We start from the raw sequence: 22,866 nt of genomic DNA on the forward strand, positions 1-22,866 counted from the left end.
CCAGTTCATGACACCTTTAATGTAAAAGTAGTAGTGCTAATTTCACCCTCATGCGCTATCATGGCAATATCGCAAGAAAGATTTTCACTCGACGAGAAATCTCGTCACATTTTAATCTCAAGAGATCTCATCGTACCTAGCCTGGGATAACCTAGATAACTTCCAGCAAATTTAGATTTGCTCTGCAAGTAGTCTGGCAAAGAGCTCATTCAAACCCATTTCGTCAAAATTGCGGCACCAACCAGAAACGTTGGCGTGGGCTTTACACGATGACGACAGCGCATCGACGGTGTAGAAGACTGTACATTACAAAGATGGATGCCGCCGTGGAACATCAGTCGTTTGAATCGGCTATCGTGTCTGTTTTAAGAGATTTTAAACTTCTCCTTTTCGTTAAAACCCGAGCAAAGAACAACACTCGGCTACCAGATGTGGATTACACCGGCTACTGTGATGAGGAGGATGGGGAGTGTGTGTGATCATGTGCTAACACACACACCAGCTCTGGATCTAACCTTTCTGTGCTTATTTCCTCACACTCGATCTGGTAATCATGAAAAAATTGTAAATATATAACTAGCGTGCTCAAGTCTGAAAAATTGAGACACAATTTTTCATAGACTCATCAACATTATTTTATTTTCAAAATACTGCAAACCGCGTTCTAATCGCAATACAAATGCCTTACAGCGAGGGCAAATGCCATCAGAGCTCGATGTTTTCTGTTCGACGTCAATCTGAGATGCTTCAGTCGCTCTGAGATGCTTTAGTCGCTCTGAGATGCTTCAGTCGCTCTGAGATGCTTCAGTCGCTCTGAGATGTTTCAGTCGCTCTGAGATGTTTCAGTCGCTCTGAGATGATTCAGTCGCTCTGAGATGCTTTAGTCGCTCTGAGATGATTCAGTCGCTCTGAGATGCTTCAGTCGCTCTGAGATGCTTCAGTCGCTCCGAGATGCTTCAGTCGCTCTGAGATGCTTCAGTCGCTCTGAGATGCTTCAGTCGCTCTGAGATGCTTCAGTCGCTCCGAGATGCTTCAGTCGCTCTGAGATGTTTCAGTCGCTCTGAGATGCTTCAGTCGCTCTGAGATGCTTCAGTCGCTCTGAGATGCTTCAGTCGCTCCGAGATGCTTCAGTCGCTCTGAGATGTTTCAGTCGCTCTGAGATGTTTCAGTCGCTCTGAGATGCTTCAGTCGCTCTGAGATGCTTCAGTCGCTCTGAGATGCTTCAGTCGCTCTGAGATGCTTTAGTCGCTCTGAGATGCTTCAGTCGCTCTGAGATGCTTCAGTCGCTCTGAGATGCTTCAGTCGCTCTGAGATGCTTTAGTCGCTCTGAGATGATTCAGTCGCTCTGAGATGATTCAGTCGCTCTGAGATGCTTCAGTCGCTCCGAGATGCTTCAGTCGCTCTGAGATGTTTCAGTCGCTCTGAGATGCTTCAGTCGCTCTGAGATGCTTCAGTCGCTCTGAGATGCTTCAGTCGCTCTGAGATGCTTCAGTCGCTCTGAGATGATTCAGTCGCTCTGAGATGATTCAGTCGCTCTGAGATGCTTCAGTCGCTCTGAGATGATTCAGTCGCTCTGAGATGATTCAGTCGCTCCGAGATGTTTCAGTCGCTCCGAGATGTTTCAGTCGCTCCGAGATGTTTCAGTCGCTCCGAGATGTTTCAGTCGCTCCGAGATGCTTCAGTCGCTCCGAGATGCTTCAGTCGCTCTGAGATGCTTCAGTCGCTCTGAGATGCTTCAGTCGCTCTGAGATGCTTCAGTCGCTCTGAGATGCTTCAGTCGCTCTGAGATGCTTCAGTCGCTCTGAGATGCTTCAGTCGCTCTGAGATGCTTCAGTCGCTCTGAGATGCTTCAGTCGCTCTGAGATGCTTCAGTCGCTCTGTATGGGAAGCCAAACAATCCAAAAGTGGGATGAGTCAGCGGGCTGTTACAGAGCTCGCGCCGCGCGGACATGTCATCTGCGCGGTTCAATGGACCGAGCCGCGCGGCCGACTCGTCAGCGCAGCGCGGACGTGTTTACTAGCGCTACCCAATGGGCAGCGCGGCGCGAATTAATCCGTTTTTTTCACGGTCTATGGAACTAATCCTCACCAGCGCTGTAATGAACAATTTAAACCGATACAAGTTCATTTGAAGCAGAAACTTCAATGACTTTGTTATCAATATTATGATATTATGATATAGCCTTATCTATCTATCTATCTATCTATCTATCTATCTATCTATCTATCTATCTATCTATCTATCTATCTATCTATCTATCTATCTATCTATCTATCTATCTATCTATCTATCTATCTATCTATCTATCTATCTATAATTATGGAATTCAGATATAAAAAGCTTAAGTATTACAGTCATGGGCGTCGGAAGCAAATAAAAAATTTAATTTAGTCTACAAATAATAGCTGAATGCAAAACTTCATACAATAGGCTAATAAGATTAATTACCTGAACATATAAACTCTGATATAATTACCAGGAGGTTGGCGCTTCTCAAGAGGAATATGATATTGAAAATCATTAACGTTTGCTTTACAGATATTTCCATATAGCGTGCAGTTCAGTATCGACACAACACTGACTTGACTTCTCAAGATAATAAACAAAAGAAAATGCATTTCATCCCCGATTTCATTTATCTACTGTAGGGAAAAACAATTAAACTTCAGCAGAGAACCAATGTTTGTAAGGAATGAGGGGTTTCTTTATTGTAGCCTATATTTGAGTGCATTTATGGTTCGCGCCGCGCTGCCCATTGGGTAGCGCTAGTAAACACGTCCGCGCTGCGCTGACGAGTCGGCCGCGCGGCTCGGTCTATTGAACCGCGCAGATGACATGTCCGCGCGGCGCGAGCTCTGTAACAGCCCGCTGTCTCGTCCCACTTTTGGATTGTTTGGCTTCCCATAGCTCTGAGATGCTTCAGTCGCTCCGAGATGCTTCAGTCGCTCCGAGATGCTTCAGTCGCTCCGAGATGCTTCAGTCGCTCCGAGATGCTTCAGTCGCTCCGAGATGTTTCAGTCGCTCCGAGATGCTTCAGTCGCTCCGAGATGTTTCAGTCGCTCCGAGATGCTTCAGTCGCTCTGAGATGCTTCAGTCGCTCTGAGATGCTTCAGTCGCTCTGAGATGCTTCAGTCGCTCCGAGATGCTTCAGTCGCTCCGAGATGATTCAGTCGCTCCGAGATGATTCAGTCGCTCCGAGATGTTTCAGTCGCTCCGAGATGATTCAGTCGCTCCGAGATGTTTCTGTCGCTCCGAGATGTTTCTGTCGCTCCGAGATGCTTCTGTCGCTCCGAGATGCTTCAGTCGCTCCGAGATGCTTCAGTCGCTCCGAGATGCTTCAGTCGCTCCGAGATGCTTCAGTCGCTCCGAGATGTTTCAGTGGCTCCGAGATGCTTCAGTCGCTCCGAGATGCTTCAGTCGCTCCGAGATGCTTCAGTCGCTCCGAGATGCTTCAGTCGCTCCGAGATGCTTCAGTCGCTCCGAGATGATTCAGTCGCTCCGAGATGATTCAGTCGCTCCGAGATGATTCAGTCGCTCTGAATCGGCACAGTGGCACTGACAAGCACCAAGTTCATTTTCTTTATAACCTAGGTTTTTATATTCCTTTTATCTAAAGTAAATTTGCACGGCAGTCATTTTGTTCATTTGTATTAAAAATTTAGGAATAATTTAATGATTTACAATGGGTGGAAATGGGTCACAGTTTCAGTTGTATGTGTATCATCTTGTATTCTGAGGATTGTCATTGTGACTGTGTTAGCTTTGTGTCTAACTGTGTTTGATTCCAATCAGGCTTCAAATATTGACCGAGGGGTTAAAAAGGTTAATGTGAACGTGCTGAAGGGTGGAGGAGGGGCGACAGCCGCCAAGCTTCATTAACAGGAAGAACGGGTTCAGTGTTCCGCCTCGCCAATACCGCTTGATGGTTTTGTCCTCTCATGGATTGCAGGTTTGATTCATTAATAAACAATAGCAGTCATCGTAGCGGAAGTATTGAGATGAATGTGGTGTGAACTTCCGAATCTAAAGAGCTCTTTTGTGTGCCGTACCTGTTGCAGTCTGGGAGGTTTCTGTCTCTCTATTGTCTAGACGATGTTCTCTTCCTGTGCACACCTAATGTGTTTATTACAGAGTGAGAAGAGGAACACAAATGTTACTCTTCTTGTTTTTTGGTCTTTCTCTTTTTGATGATGGCCTGTTTGTGTTTCTCGCATAGTTTCACTTCATTTGGGACTGGGTTAGTTAGCCAGTGTAGGAGGTCAAGTGTCAAGTGCAGTTGAATTTGTCATTTTGTCTGTTTTTGGATGTCTGCGTCTGATGGCAACTGTGTTGCGGTTTCTCCAGTTCTTATGTCGAATGTAAACCCAAAATCAAAGTTTAACCCTTGTGTGACCTTATGGAGAAATCGTTTTTTAAAATATTGTATCATTTTGCCTGCGTTAATGCTAACTATGTAAATTTTGGCACGTGTAATTTCATTGGAATTTTACTATTTCACCCGTTTTCTTAAAAAAAAAAAAAAAAGGATTTTACACTGGAAACACAAAATAGTTATTCTCAGTACCATCTTTCACAAAAACTTGATTTTTCTCAGCTTTTTGGTCAAAATGTTCCTTTTTTTAAACTAAAATTACCCACATTTAAGTGTTGATAAAAAATGAATGCATGAAGCTAGAATTTTTTTTTTTTTTTTTTTTTTTTTACCCTAGCGGGAAAAGAGTTGTTGCTTTCTGAATTACTTTTTTCTTATGGTTTGTTCTTTAATTTTAAGAGAGAACGCAGACCTTTCTAATACTTTTCTAATAATCTTAGGATTTAGTCACTAGAAGCGACTCTTTACATTAAAGGGATAGTTCACTTTAAAATGAAAATTCTGTCATCCTTTACTCACCCTTAAGTTGTTTCAAACCTGTATGAATTTCTTTTCTTCAGCTGAACACAAGGGAAGATATTTTGAAGAATGTCAGTAACCGAACAGTTAACTGGAGCCATTGACTTCCATAGTAGGAAAAAAAAATATTTGTATTCTAAGATATTCTGTGTGCAGTTTTTTGGTCTAATAAATAATACATCAGGCTCAGTTTTATTTAAATTTAATGCAAGAAAATTACAGGTCATCCAATATTTTATATCTTAAACACACTGTCAACTTGGATATTTTAGAGATGATGTATAACTGAGTATCATCAGGATAACAGTGGAAAGTGACTAGCATGTGACTATTGTATAACTTCAACGTGCTTGGCAGTGACCATCTATTGTTTCTATTGAAAAGAGCAGCTTTGATATTCTCTTTTTGGAAGAAAGTAAAGTACAGGTCAGGGTTGGAGCGACATGAGTTTAATTATAATTTTTTTTCATTCTGAGTGAACCATAGATTAGTTTGAACTGTCCATGCAAGTTGAGGCATATTCAATTATTTGCATTTTTTTATTTGACACTGATGTCTAAAATTGCTCCTCTCTGTTGTGGCTTCCTTTAAATCACCACGATGGTCTTCAGATTCTGTGAAACGCAATGCATTATTCATTTATTACATGAACTCAAAGAGCAGTCACATCTTTTGAAGTCAGTTTCACACTGTTCTCTGCTGGCTGTCCAACAGAGATGTAAAGCTTACCTGAATGGAAAAGGATTTATACTAAAAAGTTTTTTTCCTGTCACTCAAAAGAAGGCTACAGATGTCCTGAATGGACACTAAACACATATATGTCACTGTCATTGACAGAAAGTGCTCACTAAGGCAGAAGGACAGAAACCCAGAGAGCAGAAGGGCAAAAGATGACTTGATCTTTATGAATACAGAGTGAAACCGTCAGTTTCCAAACCTACATTCATTTTCTCCATAAGGAACATTGATTTGAATGTTAACTTCTAAACCTTTGAAGCAGAGCTCTGAGGTTCTTAATCAAAGGGATATGTTTCTGTTGAAGCCGACAGCCGACATTATTTCAAATTTATTTTAAAAATGATTCACATTGGAATTTGTGGTGAAAAACTACATTACCCATGATGCTGTACAGAAAATTCCCTCAATCATAGTTACGACAAGCAAATCTTTTGTATGGATTGCGCATATTGTTTTGCAATAAACTTAATAATAATAGATATAATCAACAACTTTAAATGAATAGTTTAAAATTTCTCCATTGTTTTCAGTTTGATTGTCATTCACAATGCTTTATGGGATTGTAGTTCTTTCCCTCATTAAAGCCTTTATGTACACAGTCTTGTACCTTTTTACTTTTTTCTGATTTTCAAATACTTTTTTGCTCCAAATAAAACTTTGCAGTGCTTTGATTCACCTCGAATATCTTGGGTTTATGATTTTAAAACTTTAACAAAAACTTTAGTCCCTTTGCAGAAAATTTATGAAAAAAGACCCACTTTCTGGACCATCATCCCAGAAAAAGTGGACGGGCACTAATGCACTCTAAATGTACTGTGAAAAATAAGATTGTATTATTGTTAAGCAGAATGAACTTTATGCATCTGGAATAGTTTATGGAAAGTATGAGAAAATCAAGCAAAAAATGAAATGTTACACAACAGGACAAAACAATACAATATACCTAAAACGACAACAAAAGATTGATTGTGCAGATTATTCATCAGACAGTAGGGCACAGAAATATGGCAGCAATTCAGCTTAAAAACTAAAGGTATTTAAACGCATTACTAAAATGTATAAAACCGTGTTATAAATAACACATTATAATGTGTTATGTAATCAGATTACTTTTTTCAAGTTACTAAACTAACACATTACTTTTAAAGTTACAACAAAATATCTGAGATGCTTGTTTTTGTTTTATTCCATGGTTAACCTTGGAATCGTGTTCATTAAGCTAACCATAAAGTCACACAGAGAATATATATCAATAAGTGTACGTTATCGTATGTATTCATTTCTATTATCTTTAACTCTCCTGTCAAAGCACCATTTAGCGCCATCACCCGACCATTAGCCTATAATAGGAATAAAACATTAAAGAATACCTTCTTCTCGTTTCTTCTTATGTATTGGTAACAGCTTGGTATTAACTTTGATAGCTATTCAAATCATCGCTAAATTGGACTAATTTGAACAGTCACGTTAAATGTGTGTTTTTTTTAAGAATGGAGAGTGACCTTGTGTCGGGGTAAATAAGTTGTGTGTAATGACTGCCATCTTGTCTTATCTCTGACCCTCTTTTGATTTAAAGTAAAGGGAGTTGAGGAGTCGATTCTATCCACTCCCACAATGGGAGTCCAAGTCGACTCCAAAAGACCTGGAATTAGTTTCTATTAGGGGTGCAATGGTACACAAAACTGATGGTTCAGTTTGTACCTTGGTTTTGAAGTCACGCTTCCGTACAACAGTTTTACAAAATTGCTTTTAATTTATTTCTATTAAACAGTGGTTTACTGAAAAAATTGTGTCTGTCCTAGCCTAGAAATCTAGACGCACCCTAGCGGCAGCAAATTTAATCTGTTCGCGAGTGTCGTCTAGCAACTCTCAATACAGTTCTGAGCTGTAAACGCCAAAATCTTGCCGGGCCAATCACATCGTGTATAGAGTCGGTGGGCGGGGCCATAATGACGACGGCCGAGTTGCGCTTGCATGCTTGTAGTAAACACAGAAGCTGGCGAACGGCGGTCTTTCGAATCAGCTTTGACTGCGACTCTGGAAGACTTGGAGTTAAGCTAAGCTGAGAAAAGAACAAAGAACGGCACTGAAGTCATTCTTAAAAAGGGATGATTTGTTCGGAGTTTTGCCGACCGGATACGGTGAATGTTTAATCTGTCAGCGAGCTCTGTTTCACCTTCGTTGCTCTGGTTGGTTGTAGCGCTATCCTATCGCGTGCAGAGGGAGTTTGAAAGACAACCGTTTATCCGCCCCTCGGATTGAGCTGTCAATGGTGAGTTTCCAGACCAAACATCTTGATGTGGGTCTGGCTTGTCAGGCTATGGCTGTCCCTGAATTCAATTATAACTAGAAATTTCTTAAAGATAATGCTGTAAACTATAGGGAGCCCTTACTTACACATTACTATAATATAACAACAGAGCCCAAATTAGCCTAAATTCAGTTGCTATGTTATTTTTAGATATAATCAACACTCAAATAACACATTGAATGCAAACATGTAAACTTCACATAAGGTATTTTTAAGTTGAATCTAATTATAAACTTATTTTCATTGTTAAAATATAATTATTTATACACAGTGGCTGTCATTTTCATGACAGATTTAAACGCACATTAATAATCCAGATATCACTAACAGGTTCAGTAGAATATAATGAATATATAAGCTAATATAGTGTATATATTTAGTGAAAGAGTTTGTTTCTCTAGTGGACTAACAGCTGTGGACACTGAATGACTTCTGAGGTAAATGTGATGCTACATGTTGACGTCTTTCTGCTGTTGAAACACTGATTGAGCGATTACACAACATATGATACGTTTCAGTTGTGATGTATCCTCAATATACCTTCAGATGTTCATTCATGTTTATTCTTTGACTATGACGAGATGATCACGTTCACTGCCCGCCGTGCCAACCGCTTGAACTGACGTGCGTATACAGTGATCTGTCACGCCACATTAAAGAGCATCAAAACAGCATTTATTGTTTGAATTTTGTGATGAAATGGACAGAATACTCAATATGTTAATTTAGGAACTCGGATTAAAAGTCTTTTCTGCGCATAAAACAAGCCTGTTAACTGTTTGATTGCATTTGGTACTTTTCGGTTCACACATGCACTGTACCGGAAGTCTAGACTGTGTAAGCCCAGCCGTATCTGCCGGCTATTTGATCTGGAAACCTCTACATTTATTTCTACTGCTTCTGTTACACTTTTTCGGGAACCAATTACAGACTGTCTTATCCACCTGCCAGTCTGTGATTGTTTTACAACATTTAAAAAAAAAAAATTCACTATTGTTTGTTTGTTCACTATTAAAATGTTTCACTATTCCCTATTGGCGGGTTTAACACGATGACAGATTCATAAATTATGGGTTGTCTGTTGTCTGTTGATCATGCCTCTTGTGGTTAAAGGACTATCCAATTGCATACAGAGGTATTCAGATAATACCAGTTGATCATGCCTCTTGTGCAGTAGAAAATACAGAGCAGACTCCCCAGACCAATGTTCAATTTTAAATTGAGCTTGGTCTGGTGATCGCCAGACAGCCGGAAGTCCGGTACCGAAACGGTTTGGTGCGAATAGGTGTACCATTACACCCCTAGTTCCTATTGTGTTTGGTTAGACTCTACTCTGAAGTACGAGGTAATGTAATTCCCCCAAAAGTTCTCAGTTCCTGTGGTGCAAACATGCCAAAAAGTGGGTACTTTCAGTGATAGTAATAGGAATTCTGGAAATGTTCCTCTTGTGTGGAAGCCCCTAAACTGGTAAAAGTACCACAGGAAGCAGACATTCGCTTACTGAGTGTTTGGCTGAAGGGTCAAAATGGTCAATAAAAAGTACAAGAGTCATTAATAGTCGAACCAGGAATTATAAATTCCTAATTATTCCTATTGTCTGTGTAATGAAGAATTTAAAAAGTGTGTCTGTAAGGTTATACCGAAATCGTAAACTAGACCCAGTTCACACCATGATGTGTTCCTAAATTCCTTGATTGTGTTGAACACATACAGGAAGTTGCTTGTAACGGCCTCTGTGCTGTTTTATGGGGTGCTTCAAGCGCATCAGCCGTGGAGCCAGTGAGAGGTGGGAGGAACTCAACAAGTAGGTCAGGCAGATAGACATGAATAGCTGATTACATCACAGAGAGCCATACACTGAGCTGCCTCTGCCAGGCCACTGGACATTAGTAATTACTAACCTCTTTAACTAGTTCTGTTTCTTTTTGGACCACTTGCTTCTGTTCGTCCCCCTTTTGCACAGGGAGTTTCTTGTGTGTCTTGTATTTCTAGACCGGCGCATCAATAATACAGAAATGTGAGTCAGTAAAGAATCACTAACCCATAATCCTCTCTAAACATTGACTGTTTGGAATAGTGTACTGCTCTTACTGTTTCTACAGGATGTAGTATACAAATGTTCTGTATGCGAGGAATTAGCATTAGCAAAATGTGCAGTATACAACAACAAAGCATATTCCATGGAATCCCACAATGCATTGCACTCGACTTGACCTGCAATGTTTTTACACAATAATATTGTGTAAAAATATAACGTAAAATCATTATTTTTTTGCAAGGTGATAAATGAGCATCACATTCACATTACATTTAATCATTTAGCAGACGCTTTTATCCAAAGCGACTTACAAAAAAGGGGAGAGCAATAGAAGCAACGAAACAAACAAGGCCAACAACCTGTAAGAGCTGTAAGAAGTCTCAATTAATTAGCACAAAACACAATGTTTTTTATAGCCATCTACAATAGCCACCTACAACAAAAACTCACGTACGCAAAATGCCGAACACTGGATTTTGATAGCTATGATAACAACCCATTAGGACTAAGGCTGTTGCCCCAGCTGTTGTCGTTAATGCAGATTCAGTGGCGCAATGGGTTGGTTTTGTATGTCATTCTAGCTAAACGCGCAGCAATAGCCATCTACAACAAAAACTCACGTACGCAAAATACAGAACACTGGATTTTGATAGCCATGCTTAACTCACATGCTCACATAACTTAATTCACATGCTAAGTGTTATGGTTATGAGACAACAGCGACAACTTTATTATATTAAAAAAAGCCTAATATTAATTTTGTAATAATCTAGTTCTTCATTCCATCACATGGTATGTCTTACAATTAAAGATACCATGGCATGGATTTTTTATTTTATTTTATAATGTTTCCAGAGGTGTATTTATATTGTTAGTATGGTTTTTACATCAAAAAATATCATTGTTTAGAAAAAAAGGCCTTTTTTTCTATACTGATAAAAACCCTCTGGCTTGTTTCAAAGGGCGTATCTATGATGAGACTTCAGGAAAAACACCGTTGTGATTGGCTGACATCTTTGCATTTGAAATGAGATTATGTGGTGGAGGGGGCGTGGTTTAGAGAGGTCTGCATGCAAGCGCTGCCAGTCCAGAGAGTGACGGAGAGCTGGGGAAAGATGAGTGTTATTGTACAGAGTTGTTGAGAGCGCTGTGAGCGCAAGTTTATTTTGTTTGTATCTGAGAGCTCTGAATAAACACCAGTGAACTTTGCAACGTTATTTCTCTCATAAAATGCTTTCACCACAACTAACAAAAAACACGACATCGACATGAATACAGTAAGAGCTTCTGTTAACAGCGTCATTCAAACGGCAGTTTGGACAAGACGTGCACTGCACATATACGTGTGATTGACAGATCCGAACATTATAAAGAGTGTTCTTTGATCGCTGTCTGTAGTTTAATCATTTAAATGACAGATTTGTCTCATGCTGCTAACAGAAATGACGTGAAGTTGATCGTTTTAGTCACTGGCTTGATTCACCGATGCATCAAGACGGCCAGCGGCAGGACTGACAGTTTTAAACGATTTAGAAAGAAAGTCTGTGTGAACTTGAATGATTAGCTACACATCAGAACTCACTGATCCCAGATCAGGCATTAATGAACACTGTTACTCACTGCTTGTGGCAGTGCTGTCGAATCCATATGGTAAAGCCTGTGCAGACATCGCGACTGATAAACTGAATCTACTAATTCTCTGAGCGGGCAAAGCAGAGGAAGCGGAGGAAACCTTTCCTGATGACTTCATAACAGGAGAATTCAAGATCAGCTCATCTGAGCTCTCAGTTTCTCAAAGGCAGAGAAAGACAGCCAGAACTCTGTTTACACTCATCAACATGTCTAACCACTTGGGGACAACATTCAGGCTAGGGGAACTCATATTAATGTTGAAAAACCTCATAAAATGAAAATGTCATGCCATGGGACCTTTAAGCTTGGAGAAATTGCATCAAATTCAATGTTTTCATCCCATACGTCTTTTTATGTGCATTTTATGAACTTTTGGAATTACATGGGGGTGAAAAAAATTACTTTTAAGGTCTTTAAAACCCTTTAAAGGTCTTGCATTTTCACAAGCACTGGTCCTTCAATCGTACAATATATAATGCAACTGTATTGCACCGTGTATTGATGATTGTGCATCACTTGATCTGTTTCAGCCATTCTTCAACTTGACCAAGCTGAGAAAACTCGGCCTGAGTGACAATGAGATCCAGCGGCTGCCGGGGGATATAGCGAACTTCAACCTGCTTGTAGAGCTAGACATCTCTCGAAATGGTAAGAAGCTCCATGGCTTATCAGGCCGCGGTTTAACTACTGCATGTGTGAGAAACTTTGGCCTCCCGTGTCCTGCCCTTCCCACACACTCCCAGCATACGCCCAGCATATTTCAGCAGCTGGGTTTCTGTGCTCAGCAATTACGGAGAGCTCTTCAGCGCCGTTCACAGTCATTCCCAGCGTATACACGGCCAAAATTGAGTTTTCGTTCCAGCTATTTTTACTGTTTTTGTTCAAGCGCCATTTTTAAAACCAGACTTTGTGGTTTGTGGTGTCTCGTGGTTTAAATGCCCGGTGTCTTTCATCAAAAGCTTATAATTCTGCCATTATTTACTCTCCTTCATGTCTTTCTAAACCTGCATGTCTTACTTTCTTCTATGAACCCCAAATAGGCTTTTTTGAAAACCGTTTTAATGGTTCAGAAAGGTCAGTGGGGTCAAACTTTCTTTCTATAGAAGAGAGATGCATGCTGGTTTGGAATGACATGAGCATTAATAAATACTTTCTTTCAAAATAAAAACTTTCATTTTGGGGTGAACTGTCCCTTTAAGAACAGTTTGAGCTCTTACCAGGACATCATATTCTAGTTGAACTCTGCTCTCTCTTAGTCACCTTTTAATGGCAGGCATATAAATTATTGAAATACTGGCTCTATTTCAAACCCTTGTGAGCCACCTCCACTTCCCACATAGACCGATAACTTGTAAGAAAGCATTTGAAATGAAACCGAGCAAAATGTAAGGCAACAGTAAAGATCCCCTTAAGTTTCTCTATGAGCTGTGAGGTTGTTGATCGATGGGAAATGCTCACAGACCAAATTAGTTCCACTAATTTTTACATTCCACATGGAATTCCTCATAAAAATTCCTACAAGAAAAGATATTTGTCAATGGTCTGTAGCACTTTGATCTTTACATGTTTCTCTTTCTTTGAAGAAAGGCTTTGAAAAAAACGAATGTTTGAAAATGGGCGATCGCACACTGGTTCAAAACTGTTAATCTGATCACCAAACAGGCAAACGGTCAGATCATGAATGAGTTGATGAGTTTTATGAAATACAAGGGTATTATAGCTCTCTATATTAAACCTATAGACTTAATTCAAGCTACAGAAGGACCAACATTTTGCTGTGAAATACACAATGCGCAATGCAACATATTTGATCTGGCCCGTATTTTAAAGGAGTTTGTTCTGTTGTTGTCATTGAACAATCATGATATAACTGTTGGTCGGTTTGGCATTTGTCCCCTATATAGTGCACTGTCTGATCGTTCTTTATCCCCTATATAGTGCACTGTCTGATCGTCCTCTATCCCCTATATAGTGCACTGTCTGATCATTCCCTATCCCCTATATAGTGCACTGTCTGATCGTCCTCTATCCCCTATATAGGGCACTGTCTGATCATTCCCTATCCCCTATATAGTGCACTGTCTGATCGTTCCCTATCCCCTATATAGTGCACTGTCTGATCATTCCCTATCCCCTATATAGTGCACTGTCTGATCGTTCCCTATCCCCCATATAGTGCACTGTCTGATCGCTCCCTATTCCCTATATAGTGCACTGTCTGATCGCTCCCTATCTCCTATATAGTGCACTGTCTGATCATTCCCTATCTCCTATATAGTGCACTGTCTGATCATTCCCTATCCCCTATATAGTGCACTGTCTGATCGTTCCCTATCCCCTATATAGTGCACTGTCTGATCGCTCCCTATCTCCTATATAGTGCGCTGTCTGATCGCTCCCTATTCCCTATATAGTGCACTGTCTGATCGTTCTCTATCCCCTATATAGGGCACTGTCTGATCGTTCCCTAACCCCTATATAGGGCACTGTCTGATCGTTCCCTAACCCCTATATAGTGCACTGTCTGATCGTTCCCTATCCCCTATACAGTGCACTGTCTGATCGTTCCCTAACCCCTATATAGTGCACTGTCTAATTGTTCCCTAACCCCTATATAAGGCACTGTCTGATCGTTCCCTAACCCCTATATAGTGCACTGTCTAATTGTTCCCTAACCCCTATATAGTGCACTGTCTGATCGTTCTCTATCCCCTATATAGGGCACTGTCTGATCGTTCCCTATCTCCTATATAGTGCACTGTCTGATCGTTCCCTATCCCCTATATAGTGCACTGTCTGATCGTTCCCTATCTCCTATATAGTGCACTGTCTGATCGTTCTCTATCCCCTATATAGGGCACTGTCTGATCATTCCCTATCCCCTATATAGTGCACTGTCTGATCGTTCTCTATCCCCTATATAGGGCACTGTCTGATCGTTCCCTATCTCCTATATAGTGCACTGTCTGATCGTTCCCTATCCCCTATACAGTGCACTGTCTGATCGTTCCCTAACCCCTATATAGGGCACTGTCTGATCGTTCCCTATCCCCTATATAGGGCTCTGTCTGATCATTCCCTATCCCCTATATAGTGCACTGTCTAATCGTTCCCTAACCCCTATATAAGGCACTGTCTGATCATTCCCTATCCCCTATATAGTGCACTGTCTGATCGTTCCCTAACCCCTATATAGTGCACAAGTGACTGATTTCAGAGAGCATTTGATTGGACAGAAAATCTGATGAGAAGCTGAAGTGCAGAATGATGTCATCAAAATCATTGATCCATGTTGACTGAAGTGAGAAAAAGAAAAGCACCGTATACTCCACTCACATTTGTTTCAAATGGAGTCTTGTGTTAGTATGTTGCTAAGCTAATGGTGTAGTGCTCTACTAAGTACAAGAATTCATAGCACTCACAAATGTTGATGAAGATGGGAAATTGTATCTCTGCCTTGATGTTGGACGTGCACCAATGATGCCTTAAAATACTGTCCACACAAGCACTTCTCTAGGCTTTGGTACAAAGCCATAGTTTTGAATATTGCAAGGTGTTTATTGTTGTAAGTGGATTAAATCTGTTTCCTCTCTTTCCTCACAGACATTATGGAACTCCCTGAAAGCATTTCATACTGTAAAACCCTCCAAGTAGCAGATTTTAGTGGAAATCCTTTGACAAGGTAATTGATGTGCATTTCATTTTCTAATACTACATAACTACAGACATATCATTTAAAAATCGTAATATGTGATGTGGAAATGCTATATATTTACTGCTTAGGCCCTGGGTGCTTCTTTAAACGAGTATAATTGCACGTGTAATACACCACACAAATACGGTTTATTGACGGTATCCTAATAGCTGTGCTGTGCTCGACAGGTCATGTGCTAATGCATTAGCACTGGATCCACTCTGGCTCAGTTTGCCCATTTGTTCCCCCATTTTGCTGGATGTTACAGTGCTCGACTTCTGCTGTATTCTTTGGTTAATTATTTAACAAACCTCCATATGGTTTAGTTTAGTGGCAGATATGTCTTGTTAGCAGTTATTTTTTGGTTCTGTTCATGATTTATGTTGTCATTCACCTGTCCACTACTCTATCAGTTATTAATCTCTCTGTCATTCCCCGTGTGAACTGTGAGTTTCGTGCTTGTTTTGTTTCAGGTTGCCAGAAAGTTTTTCGGAACTACAGAATTTAACATGCCTTTCCATCAATGACATTTCTTTACAAGCACTTCCAGACAACATTGGAAAGTAAGTGTTTTTTCCTCCTTTGTAGTGTTTCTTTTAGCTGCTGTCCAGTTTTTAAAGTACACTAATTGGTGTTTAATTGGTGTTTGGTTGACACGGTCTGTAATAGGGCTGGGCGATATGGCCAAAATTTCATATCCCGATATAGCTCATTTGATATCCCGATAACGATATACATAACGATATAGCAATTTTTTTGTTAATTCAGTTTATGAATAGTCTATACAAAATTGCAATGTGGAAATGCAGTTTGAAATGATATACAAAACAAATAAAGGTAGTATGGACTACATTTTTATTTTTTTAGAACCTTTTTTTCAAGCAAGACTGTTGGTAAAGTTAACACCTGCCTATGTTAACCGATGACCGTTTGACCGATGGCTGACCGTATCAACGTTAACCGATCAAAGTTGTCGGTTAAAATAAATAAAAAAGTGATCTCTAAATTAGGCTATTATAGACAGTGGACTAAACGCTACTACAGGTGGCCGTCTCATTCCAAAATCTTTTTGTGTGATTGAACATATCCCTCGCACTCAATTTTTCATAACTCGCCTGTTTGTACTTAATAAACCAATAAAAACATTTGGCACGAGGTCACAGCGTTTGGGTTTGCGCGCTCACAAGGTTTGCAAAAAGTAAACACTCGAGGTTAGAGCCGGGGCAGACGACAGTATGAAGCGTGCATTTCGCTTAAGATGGGCTTACATTTGGAAATATATTACATCTTCATTTCAGTGGTAACACATAAGGTGTTGATCGTCTTTCTTTATTATTGTTAGCACTACCTCGAACTAAAGCGGCGTCTCTTCGGAGCTGTCATTTTCTTAAATGAGCCACGGCAATGTTTCAAATGAGCTTCTAATGCTGGACAAACCACAAACGCCTTTATTTTCAACGCGATCACCTTGTACCCAAACCATTTCGAAACTAAGGAGCCATTTGTCCTCTGATTACAAACAAGCTCCTCTGCGGCGCGTTTGCGGGACTCGTGTTTCGCGCTGTGGGGGATTTTAAAAAAGTGACGTGAGTGGAAGGGAGGCGGCAGCGTGTGTGTGTGTGTGTGTGAGTGAGAGAGCGAGCGAGAGAGAGACAGAGGGAGCGCGGCTCGCGGCTGTTATTTCAAATAGCGCAGCATATTTTAAACTAATCGCTTAACCGGTTTCAACCGGCTAATGAGGCTCGGTGGTCGGTCAAGAAAATGTTAAGTTTTCGCCATCCCTACACCTGCCTTTAAAATATTTCAATATATGGCTATAGTGTGCCACGCGTAAAAGCCCGTTGCAGCGTCTGTGTCTGAAATTTGTTTTGAGCGCTTATGCCACCACTCTGGCATAATTACTCTGAGAATGACCCTGGTCTGAACCGCGTCTACTACCGTCTTCCTTCATGTTTGTTTATGTATTGCAGCGTGCATGGGCAAGCCGTGGCGTGAGGTGAGGTGCATCTGGACGTAAAATTCTGCCATAAACGCCTTATCGTGGCGTAAGCGATAGAGCCTTATATAAAACGATAGACATTTTCTATCGTCCAGACGATATATTTCGTCATATCGCCCAGCCCTAGTCTGTAAGAAGTCGACCAATCACAACCGACTAAGTCATCTGACCAATCAGAGCAGAGTTGACCAATCACAACAGACTTTTCCATCTGACCAATCCGTCCAGAGTACCAAAAAAGGACTACCCCCCCCCCCCCCCCCCCCCACACACACACACACCCACACACACAACCACTGAGAAAAGATCTCTAATGTATATTATGAGCAAATTAGTGTTTTTTGAATGGTGGTAAACCTGTTGTAGGAGACTCCAAAACAACATTAGGGACCTTCAAAAAAGCACAATAGGGTTAATAAAAAAATAAAGAAAAATCATCCTCAGGGGCACTTCTGATGCGTGACTTCCAGTCAGTGGTTTGTGTAGTTTAGTCTATGATTAGCCGAAGTTTGGCTTGTATGTTTAGCTGCTGTGTCTCCAGGACGACATATTGTTTGGCTCGGCCTGTTACTCCAGCATATGTTAATATCACCTCTTAGCATTGTCTCCTTAGTAACTTGGACTTCATTCAGATTGAAATCTGAGAAATGTCCGGGTAACTCTTGTTTTCTCTCCCTTGTGTGATTCCATGGCTCTCTTCATTTCCTGTGTAATTTCCTCTTCCATCCTTGTCGTCCCTCTATCTCGGCCCAATGCCTGTCTGACCCTTCTTAAAGTGTCTAGAAAGTTCTTGGTTTTTCCTTTTAATGAAGAACGAGATGATTTTCCAAGTTATTCATCTGTTAATTCCCATTCACACCAAGAACGATAAAAGAACAGCAGATTACACCAGCACAGCTATAACGAGAGCAGCACAGAGGAACATTATCATTGGAATCACATTCACAGTGATTCATTTCAGTTGATAAAGAATAGTCATGGACAGCCAATCAGAATCCATCCTGGTTGAGCATTTAAAGCGGCAGAGGACAAAACTGCAGTGTGCTTATAATTAACACACTGATATTGTGTAGTGGTCAGGTCAGGGCTGGACTGGGACAAAATTTCAGGCCAGGAAATCTCGCACTCATCCAACACAAATTTTGAAACCACAGACAACCTTATTTTTATATGACCATCACATAAAAAGGTCTTAATCTGGGTGTGTGCAAAATACAAGCCGATTCCAAAAAAAGTTGGGACACTGTAAAAATTCTGATTTAAAGAGATTTACAAATCTCATAAACGTATATTTTGCTCACAATAGAATATAGATAACATAACATCAAATGTAGAAGGTGAGACATTTTGAAATGCCATGTCAAACATTGGCTCATTTTGGATTTCATGAGAGCTACACATTCCAAAAAAGTTGGGACAGGTAGCAATAAGAGGAGGCCGGAAATTTTAATTTACATAATAAAGAACAACTGGAGGACCAATTTGCAACTTAATAGGTCAATTGGCAACATGATTGGGTATAAAAAGAGCCTCTCAGAGTGGCAGTATCTCTCAGAAATCAAGATGGGCAGAGGATCACCAATTCCCCCAATGCTGTGGCGAAAAATCGTGGAGCAATATCAGAAACGAGTTTCTCAGATAAAAATTCCAAAGAGTTTGAAGTTATCATCATCTACAGTGCATAATATCATCCAAAGATTCTGGAACAATCTCTGTGTGTAAGGATCAAGGCCAGAAAACCAGACTGGATGCCCGTGATCTTCGGGCCCTTAGACGGCACTGCATCACATACAGGAATGATACTGTAATGGAAATCACAACACGGGCTCAGGAATAATTCCAGAAAACATTATACCAGAATACTTCGGTGAACACAATCCACCGTTCCATTCACTGCCAGCTAAAACTCTATAGGTCAAAAAAGAAGCCATATCTAAACATGATCCAGAAGCGCAGGCGTTTTCTCGGGACCAAGGTTCATTTAAAATGGACTGTGGCAAAGTGGAAAACTGTTCTGTGGTCAGACGAATCAAAATTTGCATCAATTACAACATCATGGCTGCGTAGAAGAAGGATCCGGGCACTGAAATGGCCAGCCTGCAGTCCAGATCTTTCATCCATAGAAAACATTTGGCGCATTATAAAGAGAAAGATGCGACAAAGAAGACAGTTAAGCAGCTAGAAGCCTGTATTAGACAAGAATAGGACAACATTCCTAAATTTGAGCAACGTGTCTCCTCAGTCCCCAGACGTTTGCAGACTGTTATAAAAAGAAGAGGGGATGCCACACAGTGGTAAACATGGCCTTGTCCCAACTTTTTTGAGATATGTTGATGCCATGAAATTTAAAATCAACGTATTTTCCAGTGAGTGAGTGAGTGAGTGAGTGAGTGAGTGAGTGAGTGAGTGAGTGAGTGAGTGAGTGAGTGAGTGAGTGAGTGAGTGAGTGAGTGAGTGAGTGAGTGAGTGAGTGAGTGAGTGAGTGAGTGAGTGAGTGAGTGAGTGAGTGAGTGAGTGAGTGAGTGAGTGAGTGAGTGAGTGAGTGAGTGAGTGAGTGAGTGAGTGAGTGAGTGAGTGAGTGAGTGAGTGAGTGAGTGAGTGAGTGAGTGACTGACTGACTGACTGACTGACTGACTGACTGACTGACTGACTGACTGACTGACTGACTGACTGACTGACTGACTGACTGACTGACTGACTGACTGACTGACTGACTGACTGACTGACTGACTGACTGACTGACTGACTGACTGACTGACTGACTGACTGACTGACTGACTGACTGACTGACTGACTGACTGACTGACTGACTGACTGACTGACTGACTGACTGACTGACTGACTGACAAAATCATAATACAGAACATTACATTATGACAGATGTGAGGATAGGCAATAATATAAAGTGATAATGCTAGAAAAAACAAAACAACATAAAACAGGGTAGCTGGCCAAAACAGTTGCCAAGCTGGTTCCCGATGGCCAGTCCAGACCAGGCATCGGTGTCTGTGAACATTAATATAGTTATAGTCAGGGCTTGACATGAACTTTTTTGCTCACCAGTCACTGTGGTTAGTGGTTTTAGATGTCATAATTTGTCAGCAGGTTTTTTAGGCCACTATCACTTTAAGAGCTGATGCACAGATCCATTACACTGTTACACACGTGTTTTCTTTCTTATTTGTTTACGCTCACTTAAAACAGATCTTGCTGTGTGTACGTGAATACTCGCCAAGACTTGCGCTTGGACATTATTTTGTGTTTATTTGACTGTTTAACCATAATAAGCAGCGAAAAAGAGCTCAATTTAGTGCTGAGAGGCGGCTTTATGTGAATATGAGCACAAAACCTGCAGGAATGTGTAAAATGATGTGCAAACGCGCAATCCCACGCCAAAATTCAATCCCTGTAGCAGCAGCAATATTCAGCGTTTTTAGCTATTTCAGTATTGATATATATTGAAAACTACATTGCATTCGTTTATTATTTCAGATGTCTGTAACCTAAAGTAAAATGTATGGGCATTCTGAAACTTTGGGGTGAATTTGTTCTTGCATTTTATATATTTACATGTACAAACACACAAATGCCAATTTTAGTGATAGAAGCATCCAAAGAGGAAACAAGACGTGTCCTTTTTCTTGTCAATGATTTAATCTAGAGAAGAGGCAGAATGACTCGAGATTTTTACAGATCTCAATCTCAGTGTTTAATACTGCCTGTGATCTTTAAGCTGATGTTTCTCACTGTCATCCGCTCAGTAAACATCAGTCACACACACACATCAACACTTCAGCTGATCATTCTCCTGACGGCAAACAGAAACATTACCGTCCATCACTGCCAACATTTCCCTCTGCAACGATGGCAGAGCGTTATTATTTCTGCAGTATTCAAAGGCTTTAGTTTGTGGAATTCGCTACAGCCTCGACCAATAATCCTCTTTTATTCTCTCCGTTTTCATTTCAGGAGACAAACCTGATTAATGTCTGTGTGACTTCAGCTGTCTCTGTAGCCTTGAGCTCCAGAGGTTTGAAAGCGCTGAACCCTTCGCTTGATTAAATTTTCATAGCGTTATAGTGACAAATAGCGGCATTTCCTGTCCGTGTGCCTGACTGAAGAGGTCAAATAGCCACACTTTCATCTTATTTTTTAATTTGTTTTTGGATCCGTCCACTGAAAAATGAAACTCTTTAACCCCGAAGTAGTTTTCTAGAACTGTGAGCGGTCTTATCTCTGAATGGCTGGCTTGTGTTGGGTTTGAACAGGGGAGTCCGCTTGCCCTCCTGTTGACTGTGACTTCGTTTGGTTTAGTTATTGTTTTTAAAACCACATCAGGTTTTAAATAGCAGAAAGATCCCTGGAAGCCTTCGAATGAATAAAGAAATCTGTGTTTTCAGCATCTGCGAAGCTCGGAGCGGTGAGCATGTGCTCGTCACGCTGAGTGCACTAGAAGATTGTGATTACTATCTCAGGATGTGTGTTAAGTGCACTTCCCACCGCGCCTCGCCCCCTCTCTCTGATAGATATTAGTTTTTTAAGAAAAGGAAGATGAATAAGTATTAGTGCTTGAATGTTGATTATTTCCTCATATTCTCCATTGTTGCAGCTCCTCTCTTCCCAGTCTGTCAGTAACACTTTGTTTAGTACCTGTCTCTAGGAAGCCCCTCCTTCTGGTAGGCACACTGTGCTCTGATTGGTCGACTGGACGGCAGTGTGCTGTGATTGGTCAAACACTTCCAGTGTGTTTGGGAAATATCCCGCCCCTTACCATAACCACCAGTTTCCACACACTACTAACTAACTCAACCAGGCCCTGTCCCTTTATTCTGCATATGAATTATTTAAATGACGAATATTGTGACGTGTTGGTTCCCAGAAGAAAAACAGAGGCATTTCTGGGAGTTCAGAAACACTGACACTGATATAGAGAATAACTTTTTCATGCTCAAACTGCAATATTACACACTAAAGAAAGATCAACATGGGGAAAAAAGCTTAATAGGTCCTGTTTAATGGTAATAGTACAGTGGCTATGAGTATTTAATATTATGCAATGTTTCTTTTTTCGTCTAGCCTCTGTAACTTGGTATCACTGGAACTCAGAGAGAACTTGCTGACATATTTACCAGAGTAAGTGCACAGCTCACAATGGTGTGTGTGTGTGTGTGTGTGTGTGTGTTACAACATAAACATGGTTTATGAAGACACTGCCAATGGAGAGTCCCCGTAAGCCAAATATTTGTATGTGTGTGTGTGTGTGTGTGTGTGTGTGTGTGTGTGTGTGTGCGCATGCATGCATGCTTACATCAAAAGCGAATTAATTTTTATTCCGTTTTTGTTTCAATCAGGTCTCTGTCTCAACTTCAGAAACTTGAAGAACTGGATGTAGGAAGCAATGAACTGTATAATTTGGTAGGTGTTGAGACATTCACAACATGCTTTAAAATATAATAATAATAATAATAATGAACAGATCATACAAAATCCAAATTATTTTTGTATCTAGTACTCTCCTGAACAAGATATTTTACATACTGTATAGTCCACAAGACAAAAAAA

The 22,866-nt window shown here is 40.6% G+C and overlaps 1 protein-coding gene across 1 annotated transcript in view; it reads left to right on the top strand.

The window, feature by feature from the left end:
• lrrc1 (leucine rich repeat containing 1) overlaps nt 1-22,866 on the top strand; it is a 72,355-nt gene that overhangs the window by 17,731 nt on the left and 31,758 nt on the right. The window contains exons 2-6 of the mRNA XM_067421369.1: nt 12,142-12,259; nt 15,215-15,293; nt 15,779-15,868; nt 22,381-22,437; nt 22,656-22,719. Of these exons, the coding sequence (XP_067277470.1) occupies nt 12,142-12,259; nt 15,215-15,293; nt 15,779-15,868; nt 22,381-22,437; nt 22,656-22,719 (408 nt within the window). The remainder of the gene's footprint in view (nt 1-12,141; nt 12,260-15,214; nt 15,294-15,778; nt 15,869-22,380; nt 22,438-22,655; nt 22,720-22,866) is intronic.

The sequence above is a fragment of the Pseudorasbora parva genome, chromosome 17, assembly GCF_024679245.1.
Source record: "Pseudorasbora parva isolate DD20220531a chromosome 17, ASM2467924v1, whole genome shotgun sequence".
Taxonomy (NCBI): Eukaryota; Metazoa; Chordata; class Actinopteri; order Cypriniformes; family Gobionidae; genus Pseudorasbora; species Pseudorasbora parva.